The sequence below is a fragment of the Camelus ferus genome, chromosome 3 (assembly GCF_009834535.1).
Source record: "Camelus ferus isolate YT-003-E chromosome 3, BCGSAC_Cfer_1.0, whole genome shotgun sequence".
Taxonomy (NCBI): domain Eukaryota; kingdom Metazoa; phylum Chordata; class Mammalia; order Artiodactyla; family Camelidae; genus Camelus; species Camelus ferus.
Window position 1 is genome coordinate 54,582,958 of NC_045698.1, and position 15,073 is coordinate 54,598,030.

A 15,073-nucleotide genomic window follows, 5' to 3' on the forward strand; every position below is an offset into this window, starting at 1 on the left:
AATCTTACTAAAAGTATTTCTGTGAACTATGAATTTTTTAGCTGGGAGATGCTAGTCTATTTTTTTTTTCTACATCAGATAAAGTAAATACATCTTTAATTATGATTATTTTAATTCTGTTAAAATATGAGTGTTAGTGTGACATTTTGGTGGAGAATTAATAATATTCATTGATGAGGGGGACGGAGAAGATGGCGGAGTAGAAGGACGCTCGCAGGTCACCCTCTCCCACAAATACACCAAGACCCACATCTACAGACCCACTCAGCCAACCAGAGCACCTGTGGAACTCCGACAGAACATCGCCCTCTTCAAAAGATAAAGACGCCAAAAATCTGGTAGGAGAAAAGGAAAAAAGAAAGAACAAAAGGCAAAGCAGCGCGGGACAGGTCCCGCGGGGAGGGAGCGGCAAAGGAGGACTGGTGCTCGCTCGCTGGGTCTCCCCTCTCCAACTGAGAGGCCAGCGGGATGGAGGCGGAGCCTCCGAGGCTCGGATCTGCACAGAGCAGCCCTTGACTAACAGAACTAAGTTAAACGGGCACAGAGCGTCCCCCCGACACCCAGCCTGAGACGCGGGCCGGCAGCCGCGGGCAGGGCCAGGCTGCACAAGCTGGGTGGAGGACGGAAGTGGCTGCACGGAGGCAGCCCCGGGGGAACGCAAGGGGCCGCGCGCCATGGCTGTGGGTGCACAGGGCAGAACAACCTGGGCCCTCCATAAAACAGCAAGGTTGATGTGCTCTCGGGGGAAGGGTGCACACCCCCATCTCTGAAAACCCGCGGAAAGTTTTCGGGGGAAGAGAGGCGGGGCTCAGGCACAGCCGCCATATCCTCCGCGCTGAGCACTCAGCCGGGGGTAGGGGCGAAACCTGCATCCGCACCGAAGGGCTTAGCAGCCTCAAAGGCCAGACTGAGACTGGCCTGCAGCCCGGGGCAGATAGGATCCTTCCATCCTGGTCCCTCAGAGAACTTGCTCCACAAAGACAAACAAGGAGCTGGGTTTTGGCTCGGAGCAGGGACAGGGCTGTCCCTCGGTCTTCCCCGAGCCCACCTGCGGAGCGCCGACCAGGGCGGAGCGCGCAGCTGCACAGAGAGCGGAACTACCAGCGGCGCAGGTAGAGGGAGAGCGGCCACCGCCCCCCCCCCCACCTTTCAGGCAGGAACACAGCCCCTGACTGAGGTGCTGGGAGGGGGCACGACCCGCCCGCCTACCTGGCCAGTCTGCAACATCTGACTGTGGCATCCGGAGGGGCAGCGACCCGCCCGCCCACAGCAGAGAGCTGCACCTGACCCAGTGTTAGGAGGAGGCGCGATCTGCTTGCCGACAGGTGCTGGGAGCAGCACAGAAGAGGGTGCCAACGGAGGGCTTCTGAAAACAGCAAGCTGAGCCTCCAAAACAGGACGAAGACAGAAAGACTTCACATTAAAAGCACACAGACTCCAGGAGAACACCGACAAACACCCCCCTTTTTTTTTAAAATCTGTTTTTACCTGTTCTATTTTCTATTACTCTCTTAATCTTTACTTCTTAATTCATTTCTATTTCTCTTGGGTTTTGATGTCCTGCTATTGATTAGACACAGGTTTCAAATACATCTATTCATCTCCCCCCCCCCTTTTTTTGTAAAGGTTTCAAAAGGACGTCTCAACCCGATTAATACTCTGCTTCAACTCACTCTTCTATTATTCATTATACACTGTTTTCAAACCCTCTTTCTCCCTTCTTTTAAAATTCTCTCTCTCTCTTATTTTTTTTTCTTTTTTTCCTAAGTTCTATTCCTAAATAGGCATCAGATAGATAAAATCCTTAAGGACCAAAATAAACAACTGATACTCCATAAACCACAGTGCCAAAGAGGTATGAGCAAGATGAAGAAGCAGAAAATCCTTTCCCAATTAAAAGAACAAGAGAAATCCCCTGAAAGAAAGATCAACGAAATAGACATCGATAGCCTACTAGATCAAGTTTTCAAAAAAGGAGTGATCGAATTGCTGAAGGAATTAAAAGAGATAGTGTTTAGCGATATAAAATATGTCAAAAATGAAATTGAAGCTATAAAGAAGAGCCAAGTAGAATGGGTAAACTCATTGACAGAGATGAGGAATGATCTAATAGCTGTGCAAAGCCGACTAGATAATGCAGAGGAACGAATTAGTGATCTGGAAGACAGGGCAATAGAAAGCACCCATTCAGAAGAACTACAAGAGAAGCAAATAAAAAATAATGAAAATAGCATAAGGGACCTAGGGGATAATATAAAGCGTCCCAATCTTCGCATAATAGGGGTCCCAGAAGGAGAAGAAAGATCAAAGGGGATTGAAAAGGTTTTTGAAGAAATCATGACTGAAAACTTCCCAAACTTAAAGAAGGAATCAGATATCCAAGTACCGGAAGCTCAGAGGGTCCCAAACAGGAAGAACCCAAATAGACCCACACCAAGACATATCATAATCAAGATGGCCAGAGTCAAGGATAAAGAAATGATTCTAAAGGCAGCAAGAGAAAAGCAAAGAGTAAGTTACAAGGGAACCCCCCATAAGGCTCTCAGCTGATTTCTCTACACAAACACTACAGGCCAGAAGGGAGTGGCAAGATATATTCAAAGCCCTGAATGAAAAAAAGATGCAGCCTAGGATCCTTTATCCAGCAAGGCTGTCCTTGAGGATAGAAGGAGAAATAAAGAGTTTCACAGACAAAAAAAAAGCTGCTGTAGTTTAGCAACACTAAACCCATGCTAAAAGAAATTTTGAAAGGGCTATTCTAAATAGAAAAGCAGCAGGATGCTACAGAAATGAGAGACACACAACTGGAAAGGTGATAACTCATGAATTACAAATAAAGTAAACATGAAATTATAAAAGAAGACATACAAATCACTGAGAGTGGGAGAGGGAGGCAGGGAAATATAGAATATTTTTTCTTTCTTTTTAAATTTTTTTTTAACAGTAGGATGGGTTTGAGATCATGTTACTATCAGTTTAATAAAAACAGTTATAGTAATGGTTTGATAGATTTACAAAAAAGGGTAACCACAAGCCAAAAATTTACAAAGGAGTCACAAAAATTAAATAAAATCCATGATAATACAAAGGAAAATTACCAAACCACAAAAGGAAGAAGAAAGGAACAGAGAGGATATACCAATTCAACTGCAAAGATAAGTTCAAAATGGCAATAAACACACATCTATCATTAATTACTGTAAATGTTAATGGACTAAATGCTCCAGTCAAAAGACACAGAGTGGCAGACTGGATAATAAAGCAAGAACCTTCAATATGCTGCATACAAGAGACCCACTTTAGGGAGAAGGACACATATAGATTGAGAGTGAAAGGATGGAAAAGGATATTCCATGCAAATGGAAAAGCCAAAAAAGCAGGTGTTGCAGTACTGATTTCAGACAAAATAGACTTTAAAACAAAGGCCATAAAGAAAGATAAAGAAGGACATTTTATAATGATTAAAGGAGTGATACAAGATGAGGATATTACACTCGTTAATATATATGCACCCAATATAGGAGCACCTAAGTACATACAAGAATTACTAACAGAGATAAAGGGGGATATTGATGGGAATACAATCATAGTTGGAGATTTTAACACTGCATTAACATCACTAGACAGATCTTCCAGACAGAAAATAAACAAGGCAACAGAGAAATTAAATACTACAATAGAAAAACTAGATTTGGTGGATATTTTCAGAGCATTACACCCCCCAAAAATAGGATATACATTCTTTTCAAGTGCACATGGAACATTTTCCAGGATCGATCATGTACTTGGGCACAAAAGAAACCTCAACAATTTTAAGAAGATAGAAATTATCTCAAGCATCTTTACTGACCACAATGCCATGAAACTGGAAATCAACAACAGAGAAACAAAGGAGAAAAAAAGGAGAGCATGGAGATTAAACAATATGTTATTGAAAAAACAATGGATCAATGAGGAAATCAAAGCTGAAATTAAAAAATACCTTGAGACAAATGATAATGAAAGCACAACCACTCAAAACCTATGGGACACAGCAAAGGCAGTGCTAAGAGGGAAGTTTATGGCGATACAGGCCTTCCTCAAAAAGAAGAACAATCTCAAATAAACAATTTAACCCACCACCTGAATGAATTAGAAAAAGAAGAACAAAAAGCCCCAAAAAGCAGCAGAAGGAAGGAAATAATAAAGATCAGAGGGGAATTAAATACAATAGAGATTAACAAGACCATAGAAAAAATCAACCAAACCAAAAGCTGTTTTTTTGAAAAAGTAAATAAAATCGACAAACCTCTGGCCAAACTCACAAAGAAGAAAAAAGAGAGAGCACAAATTAGCAAAATAAGAAAGGAAAATGGAGAAATTACAACAAACAAAATAGAAATACAGAATATCATACGAGAATATTATGAAAAACTATATGGAACCAAACTGGATAACCTAGAGGAGATGGACAAGTTTCTGGAAACATACTGTCCACCAAAACTGAATCAAGAAGAATCTGAACACTTGAACAATCCGATCACTAGAAAGGAAATAGAAATAGCAATTAAAAACCTCCCTACAAATAAAAGTCCAGGACCGGACGGCTTCACCGGGGAATTCTACCAAACATACAAAGAAGAACTCATACCAGTCCTTCTCAAACTCTTCCAGACGATTGAAAAGGAGGGAATACTCCCAAACTCATTCTATGAAGCCACCATCACCCTGATACCAAAACCAGGCAAAGACACTACAAAAAAAGAGAATTATAGGCCAATATCACTGATGAACATAGACGCCAAAATCCTCACCAAAATTTTAGCAAATAGAATCCAACAACACATAAAAAAGATTATACATCATGACCAAGTGGGGTTCATCCCAGGGACACAAGGCTGGTTCAACATACGCAAATCAATCAGTGTAATACATCACATCAACAAGAGAAAGGACAAAAACCACATGATCATCTCAATCGATGCAGAAAAAGCATTTGATAAAATTCAACACCCACTTATGATAAAAACTCTCGCCAAAGTGGGTATAGAGGGAACATATCTCAACATAATAAAAGCTATATATGGCAAACCTACAGCCAGCATAGTACTCAACGGTGAAAAACTCAAAAGCTTCCCACTAAAATCTGGGACAAGACAAGGATGCCCACTATCACCACTCCTATTCAACATAGTCCTGGAAGTCCTAGCCACAGCAGTCAGGCAAGAGAAAGAAATAAAAGGGATCCAAATTGGAAAAGAAGAGGTAAAAGTGTCATTATATGCTGATGACATGTTACTATATATAGAAAACCCTAAAAGGTCCACACAAAAGCTACTAGAGCTGATTGAAGAATTCAGCAAGGTAGCAGGTTACAAAATTAACGTTCAAAAATCAGTTGCATTTCTTTACACTAACGATAAGTCAACAGAAGAAGAAAGTAAAGAAACAATCCCCTTCAAAATAGCACCCAAAGTAATAAAATATCTGGGAATAAATCTAACCAAGGAGGTGAAAGAATCATACACAGAAAACTATAAACCATTGATGAAGGAAATTAAAGAAGACTTTAAAAAATGGAAAGATATTCCATGCTCTTGGATTGGAAGAATCAATATTGTTAAAATGGTCACACTGCCCAAGGCAATCTACAGATTTAATGCAATCCCTATCCAATTACCCAGGACATATTTCACAGAACTAGAAAAAATCATAATAAAATTCATATGGAGCCATCAAAGACCTAGAATTGCCAAAGCATTACTGAAGAGAAAGAAAGAGGCTGGAGGAATAACTGTCCCAGACTTCAGACAATACTATAGAGCTACAGTCATCAAGACAGCATGGTATTGGTACCAAAACAGACATATAGACCAATGGAACAGAATAGAGAGCCCACAAATGAACCCACAAACTTTTGGTCAACTCATCTTTGACAAAGGAGGCAAGAATATACATTGGAATAAAGACAGTCTCTTCAGCAAATGGTGTTGGGAAAACTGGACAGCAGCATGTAAAACAATGAAGCTAGAACACTCCCTTACATCATATACAAAAATCAACTCAAAATGGATTAAAGACTTAAACATAAGACAAGATACAATAAACCTCCTAGAGGAAAACATAGGCAAAACATTATCTGACATACATCTCAAAAATTTTCTCCTAGAAGAAATAAAAGCAAGAATAAAGAAATGGGACCTAATGAAACTTACAAGCTTCTGCACAGCAAAGGAAACCAGAAATAAAAGAAGAAGAAAACCTACGGAATGGGAGAAAATTTTTGCAAGTGAAACCGACAAAGGCTCGATCTCCAGAATATATAAGCAGCTCATACGACTCAATAAGAAAAAAATAAACAACCCAATCCAAAAATGGGCAGAAGACCTAAACAAGCAATTCTCCAAGGAAGACATACAAATGATCAAAAAGCACATGAAAAAATGCTCAATATCACCAATTATCAGAGAAATGCAAATCAAAACTACAATGAGGTATCACCTCACACCAGTCAGAATGGCCGTCATTCAAAAATCCACAAATGACAAATGCTGGAGAGGCTGTGGAGAAAGGGGAACCCTCCTACACTGCTGGTGGGAATGCAGTTTGGTGCAGCCACTATGGAAAACAGTGTGGAGATTCCTCAAAAGACTAGGAATAGACTTACCATATGACCCAGGAATCCCACTCCTGGGCTTGTATCCAGAAGGAAATCTACTTCAGGATGACACCTGCACCCCAATGTTCATAGCAGCACTATTTACAATAGCCAAAACATGGAAACAGCCTAAATGTCCATCAACAGGTGACTGGATAAAGAAGAGGCGGTATATTTATACAATGGAATACTACTCAGCCATAAAAACTGACAACATAATGCCATTTGCAGCAACATGGATGCTCCTGGAGAATGTCATTCTAAGTGAAGTAAGCCTGAAAGAGAAAGAAAAATACCATATGAGATCACTCATATGTGGAATCTAAAAAACAAAAACAAAAAGAAACAAACAAACAAAAACAAAGCGTAAATAAAGGACAGAAATAGACTCACAGACAGAGAATACAGACTTGTGGTTACCAGGGGGGTGGAGGGTGGGAAGGGATAGACTGGGATTTCAAAATTGTAGAATAGACTACACTGTATAGCACAGGGAAATATACACAAAATGTTATGATAACTCACAGAGAAAAAAATGTGACAATGAGTGTGTATATGTCCATGAATAACTGAAAAATTGTGCTGAACACTGGAATTTGACACAACATTGTAAAATGATTATAAATCAATAAAAAATGTTAAAAAAATAATATTCATTGATATGTATGTGTTTTTGTGTAGGAGATATTACATTTTTACACATGACTTCATTAAATTCAAACAAGTTTTGCCTAAAAAAATAAAAGGAACTGACCACAGTTAGATGAACATCATTCATTAATGTACTTAACTAATGAAGTTAAGTACAAGAAACAGGAGAGATGCAACTGGTGAAGGGCTTGAAAATCATATATTCTAATGAACATTTGAGAATGGTGGTAATTGTCTTCAGCTCTTTGAAGGATGGCTCAGTGGAAAAGAGTTTAGACTGCAGAGGGAAGAACTAGAACTAGTGAATTAAGGTTAAAGGGAAATATTTCAGTGCAATATAGGAGAAAACTTTCTCAATGAGCAATGTGCTGTAAACCACAATGGAGGAGGTATTCATGTAAGGGAGTAAAGTGCAGATTCCTGGAAGTGCTTAGGAATGTGCTGCCTAATTACCTTTCTGGGACCTTTTAATGGAGATCTTGCTTTGAACAACAAATTGAAATGGGGGTTCCTTCTAGATTCAAGTTCTCCTAAAATTTCTCTTTCTATATATGCCATGAACATAAATATTAATTATGTGATAAGGTATTTCTGTAAGTTTAAATGCTTTTTAATAGCTGCCAACCTAAAGCGTTGTTCTGTGGCTTCTGTGCTATGAACTGCTTGGGACAAAAAGGAGGTGGGGGAGATTTAATCTAAGAGAAGGAGAGAGATCATTAATAGCTGAGAAAGGTAAGGGATTAAAACTTTTATTTATTGAGTATCTAGTATGTGCAGGGATATTGGATGAATTTCTTTATCCATATTATCTCATCTCATCTAATATACTTGGTCTTTCATTGCTTGTTTTGGAGCTTATGAGAAGCTGTAGTTCTTAGAATGATGAATTCCTACAATAATTGGCATTTTCTTATGTATTCTTTGGTGTTGGAACACAGGACTCTTCTGATGGCTACATGTGCAAAACACATTTGCAAATTAAAAGTGGGACTACGGTGTCACATCTAGGAACATCTGCCCTTGTACAGACATGTCTTCCGATGGAGGTGAGTGATTTAACATGTCACATTTTCCTTTTCAATCTTTGTAAAGTATGAAGTAAAAATTTAAATTGATAAATATATATTTTAAAAAATTAACTGCTATCAGATCCTAGCCTGCTGTAGGAGGAGAAGTGAACATCATTTGTAGGAGGTATTTTCTCGTATAATATTGAAAGTGGGAACTGTGGTAAAGATCCACTCCACGTCTGTACAGATTGTGGTGAGTCTTCACCCTTTTGGTTCCTCTTTGATCTGAAGACCACATACTTTCTGTTGCCTGTTGATCTTTCTCCAGTGAAATTCCCCCAGGATAATACAGGCCTGACCCTCAGCTGTTTAAGACTTGGGTAGAGACCTCTTTGCCTAGTCTGCCTTTAATTTTTTTCCTCATGCCTTTTAAAATATGCCGGATCTGGGTCTCATTCCTTAGGGGACTTTAACCCTGACTTGAAAATCTTGCTAAATTAAAATTTAATAAGGTACTAATAATGGATTAATGGTTTTCTGGGATATTTCCAATTTTCTTTTGATCAAAATGCAAATAGCCTTATTGTAGTTTTTATTGTTAATAAAATTTTTAATATATCCATTGTAAAAATAAACAATAGAGAAATATATAACAAAGTTAAAAAAATTCCCATACATCCTTAAACTGGAAGTAATAGCTATTAATATTTTAGTTTCATACATTCTATCATATACACACATACGTAGCTCTGTTCTGCAATGAGCAGGGATAGCATGGATACCTTTCCCTGTCAGTAAATGTAGATATCCATATTTTAATGGCTCTAATGCATTCCATCCTATGGATGCACCATAATTATGTGGAACCCATACTGAAGTAAAATACTTGAATTTTAAAATAAAATTGGTGGGGATCAAATTGCTTCAACATAAAGAAAGAAAGCTAATGCTTAGAATTCCGAGTATCCTGGTAAAATGGGAAAGGAGACTTTTTTTTTAAGGAAGAGCCCTTTCTCAGGACCTGTTAAATCAGACCTATCTGTCAATCCAGTGCTAACCCCCTTCGCCAGTGTATGATGCTGGCCTGGAAGTAACTCTCGCCAATATAACTTAGTTTGCAAGTTATTCATGAGGGTATTGTGTTTGGTAATAAAGTAAAGTGCCCTGAGTGAGTGTTCAAATCTTGATTACTGCTTCGTGGTTCAAAAAACCAACATCATATCTGAAGCCAAGCATGTTAGGAAGCTTTTCGGCTCATATGTATTAACTTTAGAAAATGCATATGATGATGATTTAAAGGATGAACTACCAGTTTTTACCTAACAAGCTGGCAGAGATTTGAAAAACACTCAAAAGTGGTGTTGACAGCGTGAGGGGACTGACACTTTCCGGTTGATGTTTTAACTTCATGAAGTTTAAAGATGTGCACATACAATGAAAGATCTATTCCAATTCTAGGAATTTAGCTTAGTAAAGTATAATTTTTTTCAACATTTTTTGGCAACATTTCCCAACAAATTTCAGGCATATGAAAAAATTGAAAGAATTTTGCAGGGAACACCCCATGTACTTATCATCTAGACTCTACCATTAACACTTTGCTGTGCTTGCTGTATTGTATATCTATCCCTCTATTCATCTATTAATACATCTTCTTTTTTGATGTAATGCTTTTACATCAAAGTAAATTACAGACAAATACTCATAATATAATCAGAAATGTACACAAAGATTTACCTGCAAATGTACTCATTTTCCCATTATTTATAATGGGAAAAAATAGAAACAACTGAAATGTTCAACAGTAGTGGATTAGTTACTTATGGCACATCTCTGTGATGAAGTTTGTGATTCAGTAGGTCTGGACTGGGCCTGAGAATTTGCAGTTCCAACAAGTTCCCAGGTTATGCTGATGCTGCTGGTTCAGGGACACACTTTGAGAACCACTGCACTACTTTAGAATAGAATGCTTAGCATATTTGAGGTGCTATATAACTGAGATGGTTAGTTAATATGATGTTTGATAGAGTTGATATTGCAACAGTCTTGATGGGATGAAAAAGGTCTTGGGTTGAGCCTGAGATGGAGATTCCTGTTAAAGTGACTTATTAGGGTTGTGCTCTTAGGAGAAAGAGAGTGACAGAAGCAGGACAGAACAAGGGATAAAAGCTAAGAAAGGTTATGGTTTCAGCTAGAGACTAACTTTAGTCTGATTCTCGTGAAGCTCTGGGGGATAGATACCCAGAATTAGCCCAAACTTGTGTCTTTGAGGTTGGCCTTTTGTACTCTGTGACAGTTATTGGTTTGACGATCAGTCATTGGCTAACATAGAGGTAGACATGCTACCCAAGCAAGATGACTTCAGTATTACTGAGAAATTCTTCAGAGAAGGGGGCCACTGTGTGTTATCAGCCAACAAGTACAACAGCTGAGTGAGGATGGGTATAATAGCCTTAAGGAGACCTGGGCAGGGCACCAACAGCATCTACTACCAAAGAGTAACCTGAAACCAACAAAATGGGATCTGTGAGGAAGTATATGTATGAGGTCTGCATTTAGATGCAAAGGGGGAGGCTTGACATGACAGCAGTTTGTTTGAGAAAGAGCTGGTAATTTTGGTTGACCACAAGCTCAAGATAAGTGAAAAGAATGCCATGGAAACTAACTGGAACCTAAGCTACATTAATTAAAGCATAAATGGATCCCACATATGGTCTGGGGACCCCTGGAGGGTTCCAGAGACCCTTTCAAAGGGTCCATAAGGTCAAAACTATTTAATAATATTAAGATGTTATTTACATTTTTTACTTTCATTTTCCCCAAGTTTTCCAGAGGCTACCTTCATGTGATATTGCAACAGATTGAATGCAGGAATAGTTATAAGAATCCAGCTGTCTCCAATTAAGCCAGATGTTAAAAAAAGTTTCAAAAATATAAAACAGTGCTGCTTTTCTTACTAATTTATGTTGTTTTGGAAAACATACCTATTTTTCATAGAAATTTACTATTATATTACCAAGTATCTTTTCCATGTATTTTTTAAGTGAACTAATAATCTTTTTTAATTTCAATTTTAACTTCTAATACAGTAAACATTAACATAACTCTCTTAAACAAAAGTTCATTGGAGTCCTCAATGAATTTTAAAAATGTGAAGGGGTATTGAGACCAAAAAGTTGGAAAATCACTGATCTAGATCAGGGAAATATTACACTGTTACATGTGAAGAACAACTCTGATGGCAGGAATGCATAATGAATGAATCCATAAATAATAGTTAAAAATGAATCATAAGTAGAATTTATCCATGCAGAGAAGCATGCCAAGGGCCATGAGTGGGCTTGAAAATATATTATTATGAGGAATATTTGGGAGTTGTGGGGATGTTAAACTAGAACTGAAGACCCAGGAAAGTTAGTTGTCTTAAGATATCTAGAAGCCCTTCCTGTGGAAGGGAAAGTAGACTCATTTTGTTTCCAAGAATAGAACTAGTTTGTGTCTGGAAATTATTCTAGACAAATCTCTCTACTGTTTAGAGTTGCCTACAATAAAATTGGTCATCTTGCAAAGATGTGAGCTCCCTTCCCTTTCATGGAAATGTTCAGTCACACAGTAGATAACTTTTTCTCCGAACAGCGGCTACTGACTGAAATACTCAGATGCTTAATGCACCAAGCAGTTGATGAGTGAGTAAAGCAGGTTGATGGGAAGTGGTGGGAGGTGTGGAGAAGTGGAGAGGACATGGCTCATCCAAAGGAGCTTTACATATGCAGCTCCAGGTAGAATGTCAAGAGAAGGCCGGGGTCTGGATTTGTGTGTTGGTTTAATTAAAAAAATAAAAAAATCTCTGTAGGCCAGAAACACTATATATAAGGGCTGCAAGTGGTCCTTAGGCCATCTTTTTATTACCCAGACTGTAATATTATAGAAAGGATTCCTGCATTGTGTAGTAGACTGAGCTGGGGACCTCTGAATTCTCTTAAGAATTTAAAGCCCAGTCAATATCTGCATATCACATTTCCAGTTTAAAGATGCTTAAAAGAATGCCTCTATTAATAGGTGCTTTAAAGAAGATTGAAAAAAAAGTTGGCCATGTATGAAGTGGGAGATCAACTCACTCTTTTGTTCTAACCAGAACTGACAATCTTGACTGTAGAAGGATAGCTGGATTCATGACTTTTATGGCTGTGAGATTATCTGTAATGGTATATAGATAATTACAGGATTTTAAAAATCAGTGTGAAATATAATGGAATATGTAAGTGAAGTAATTTGTGACAATCATAATCTATGTCTTCTTTGAAATTTTAAAATATAATTTAAAATAATACTTTAAAGAGTGAAATGATATTCAGAAATCTACTAAATATATTGGGGTATCTTAGTACTGGTTTTGGGGAACAGGAGTTCTTATAGGTTAATCATTAGATGAGACATTTATTGTTAAAAGTAGTTAATATGATTTGCTTGTGATATTTTTGAGTTTGTGAAATAACAAACCAAACTGTGGCAATTTTTGAACACAATCCTTTCTTTACCAGTAACCAAGAGAAATCTACTGCCTCAATTTGAAATCTTGGAAATGTAAATGAATATTTTCAGTAAGAGCCAAAATAATCAACACTGTCTTTGGAATATCTTATTGTATGTAACACTAATTTCCATAAATGGATGTTGGTGCTAATACTTCACTTTATCAACTTATGAATTTTTTGGATTTAATTGAAGATGTTCCTTAGAGAAATTAAGGTATGATCATTTAATAGTAGGGAAAACGTGATTTAACAGTTGTTCTCCTTTAATGAATATGAGTGTATTGTGGAAAGTTCTTATCAAAGCCTTATTTATGTAAATAAAACAATAGTTTGAGAATGGAAGTGGGAACACAAGCTCTATATTCCAGTTATATAATTTTTTGATGAAGATTAGCCATTATTAACCTTTAAAACTCATATGTAAATATTATTGCAAAGTAACTGCTAACCTTTAAAAATATTTTGTAGGGTTATAAATTAACTCATTGGCTAATAAAGACTACAGTGACTAGAATGGAGAAACAGGTGTAAATTTTCTATCGTGTTTAACATTAAACCACTCTTAGTGAAAGGATACAGTGAGATGAATATTCAGCATGGATATTGATTGTTAATAATCAGTAGTAAAATTTATTAATGCATACTTAGAAGAGAGAAATGCCTGAAAGTCTTTCCTATAGAAGTAGCTTTCTGTGTGACATTGCTTTGCATTTTCTTTTTGTCTCTAACTTCTTTATTTATGAAATTCTGAATCATTTTCATAGAATAGAAATGGCCCAGATTTTGCCCTTTGATTAATTCAATTTAAGTACCCATAAATATTTATTTTAAGTTGGTCAGTGATTTTTTTTATATTATTCAACTTTGGATTCTTCTGTCTGAAGTTCCATTTCTTCCTTTTGAAGAGTTATCAGAGATGCGTATTGAGCATATTTTATTTATTCATTTACTATCTTCATTACTTTAAAGCCTCAGGTTACACCTTCAGATTACATTTTTTAAAACTATGAAAATGATAGAGTCATAAAAATAGCAATAGTATGCTACTGGGAAAAAGGATTTTTGTCCTAAGGCCTTGTAGTCCACTAACTGGGACTTTCCTTAGTCCAAGGCAGGTAGAATATTATAGAAAGCCCTCAACAAAAAACAACCTATCATAAATTCCCTGAAGCATAAAGCTGAGAATCAGTAACAGGAGATGATCTCAGTTGCCAAAAGAATGTATTCAGAGAATGATGATCTTCTGAGGTAAGCAGGTCTTCAAATAGACTCATTTGCCCTAAGGATTTTATTAAGTGGCTTCTAGGATGAGTTCTATTTTGTATGGCTGAAATAGACTCATATGTCAGAATATTGTGGATTTTTTTTTAATATAATGGAATAAATGACAAGCTATAGTTCTCAGTGTTAACAGTTTCTCTGTAAAGCAACTGCTATTTTTAGACTGAATTATACACATGTTGATAAATGTAAATGATGAGTAATAAGTATGATTACCCCTACTATTTGAAAATGTAATTATTAAAGCAGTGCTAAAATACCAGAAAATCTGTTATATTTAATGTGTGTAGATACAAATGGAAGTACCTGTAACAGTCACTCAGTATTTGTTTTTTGATTTAATGAAACTAATACTGACAGATTTATAATATAAATGTAATATAATATAATAAATGGATTTTTTAGGTTTATTTGTTTATATATTTATTTATATTAATGGAGGTACTAGGGATTGAATCCAGGACATTGTGCATGCTAGGCATGCGCTCTTATCACTGAGCTATACCTTCCTCCAAGATAAATGGATTTTTAAAGAAAATAACTGTTAATCCAGCAGACCGCAATCCCATAATCCCATTTTTATGTTTTTCTTGAGGTATTATGAAAATGTTCATAGACAAAGTAAATTTGAATTTTATTTAATTTAGAGTGTAAATATATGTCAGAGTGGTATAGTGTTTGAGAGGGGAGAGCATAGGATATTCTGAAAACCAGTTGAGTCTGATTAGGATTTGCAGTTCCAATAAGATTGTGGATTATTGTACTAAGTATAGTATTTATTATATAAACTATATTTCTTTAATGACTATATGACAGTAGTGTGTGTTAACTTATTCTCAGAACTCATGAGAAACCACATATAGAGATGTGGCACTAAAACTATTTGAACTATCTAATAAAATCTTGGGGGTCTTAAAGCAATTTAGTATTCTGCTGTGAAACCAGGAAGTCTTATATAG

At 37.0% G+C, this 15,073-nt stretch overlaps 1 protein-coding gene across 3 annotated transcripts in view; it reads left to right on the forward strand.

Annotated features, from left to right (window-relative positions):
• The window catches only part of ATG10 (autophagy related 10), a 213,536-nt gene that overhangs the window by 51,545 nt on the left and 146,918 nt on the right, over window positions 1-15,073 (forward strand). For 2 of the 3 annotated variants that reach the window (XM_032475417.1, XM_032475427.1), the window contains exon 3: window positions 8,227-8,334. The exons of the other annotated variant lie outside the window; for it this stretch is intronic. In XM_032475417.1, the coding sequence (XP_032331308.1) occupies window positions 8,227-8,334 (108 nt within the window). The remainder of the gene's footprint in view (window positions 1-8,226; window positions 8,335-15,073) is intronic. 3 annotated transcript variants of the gene reach the window in all.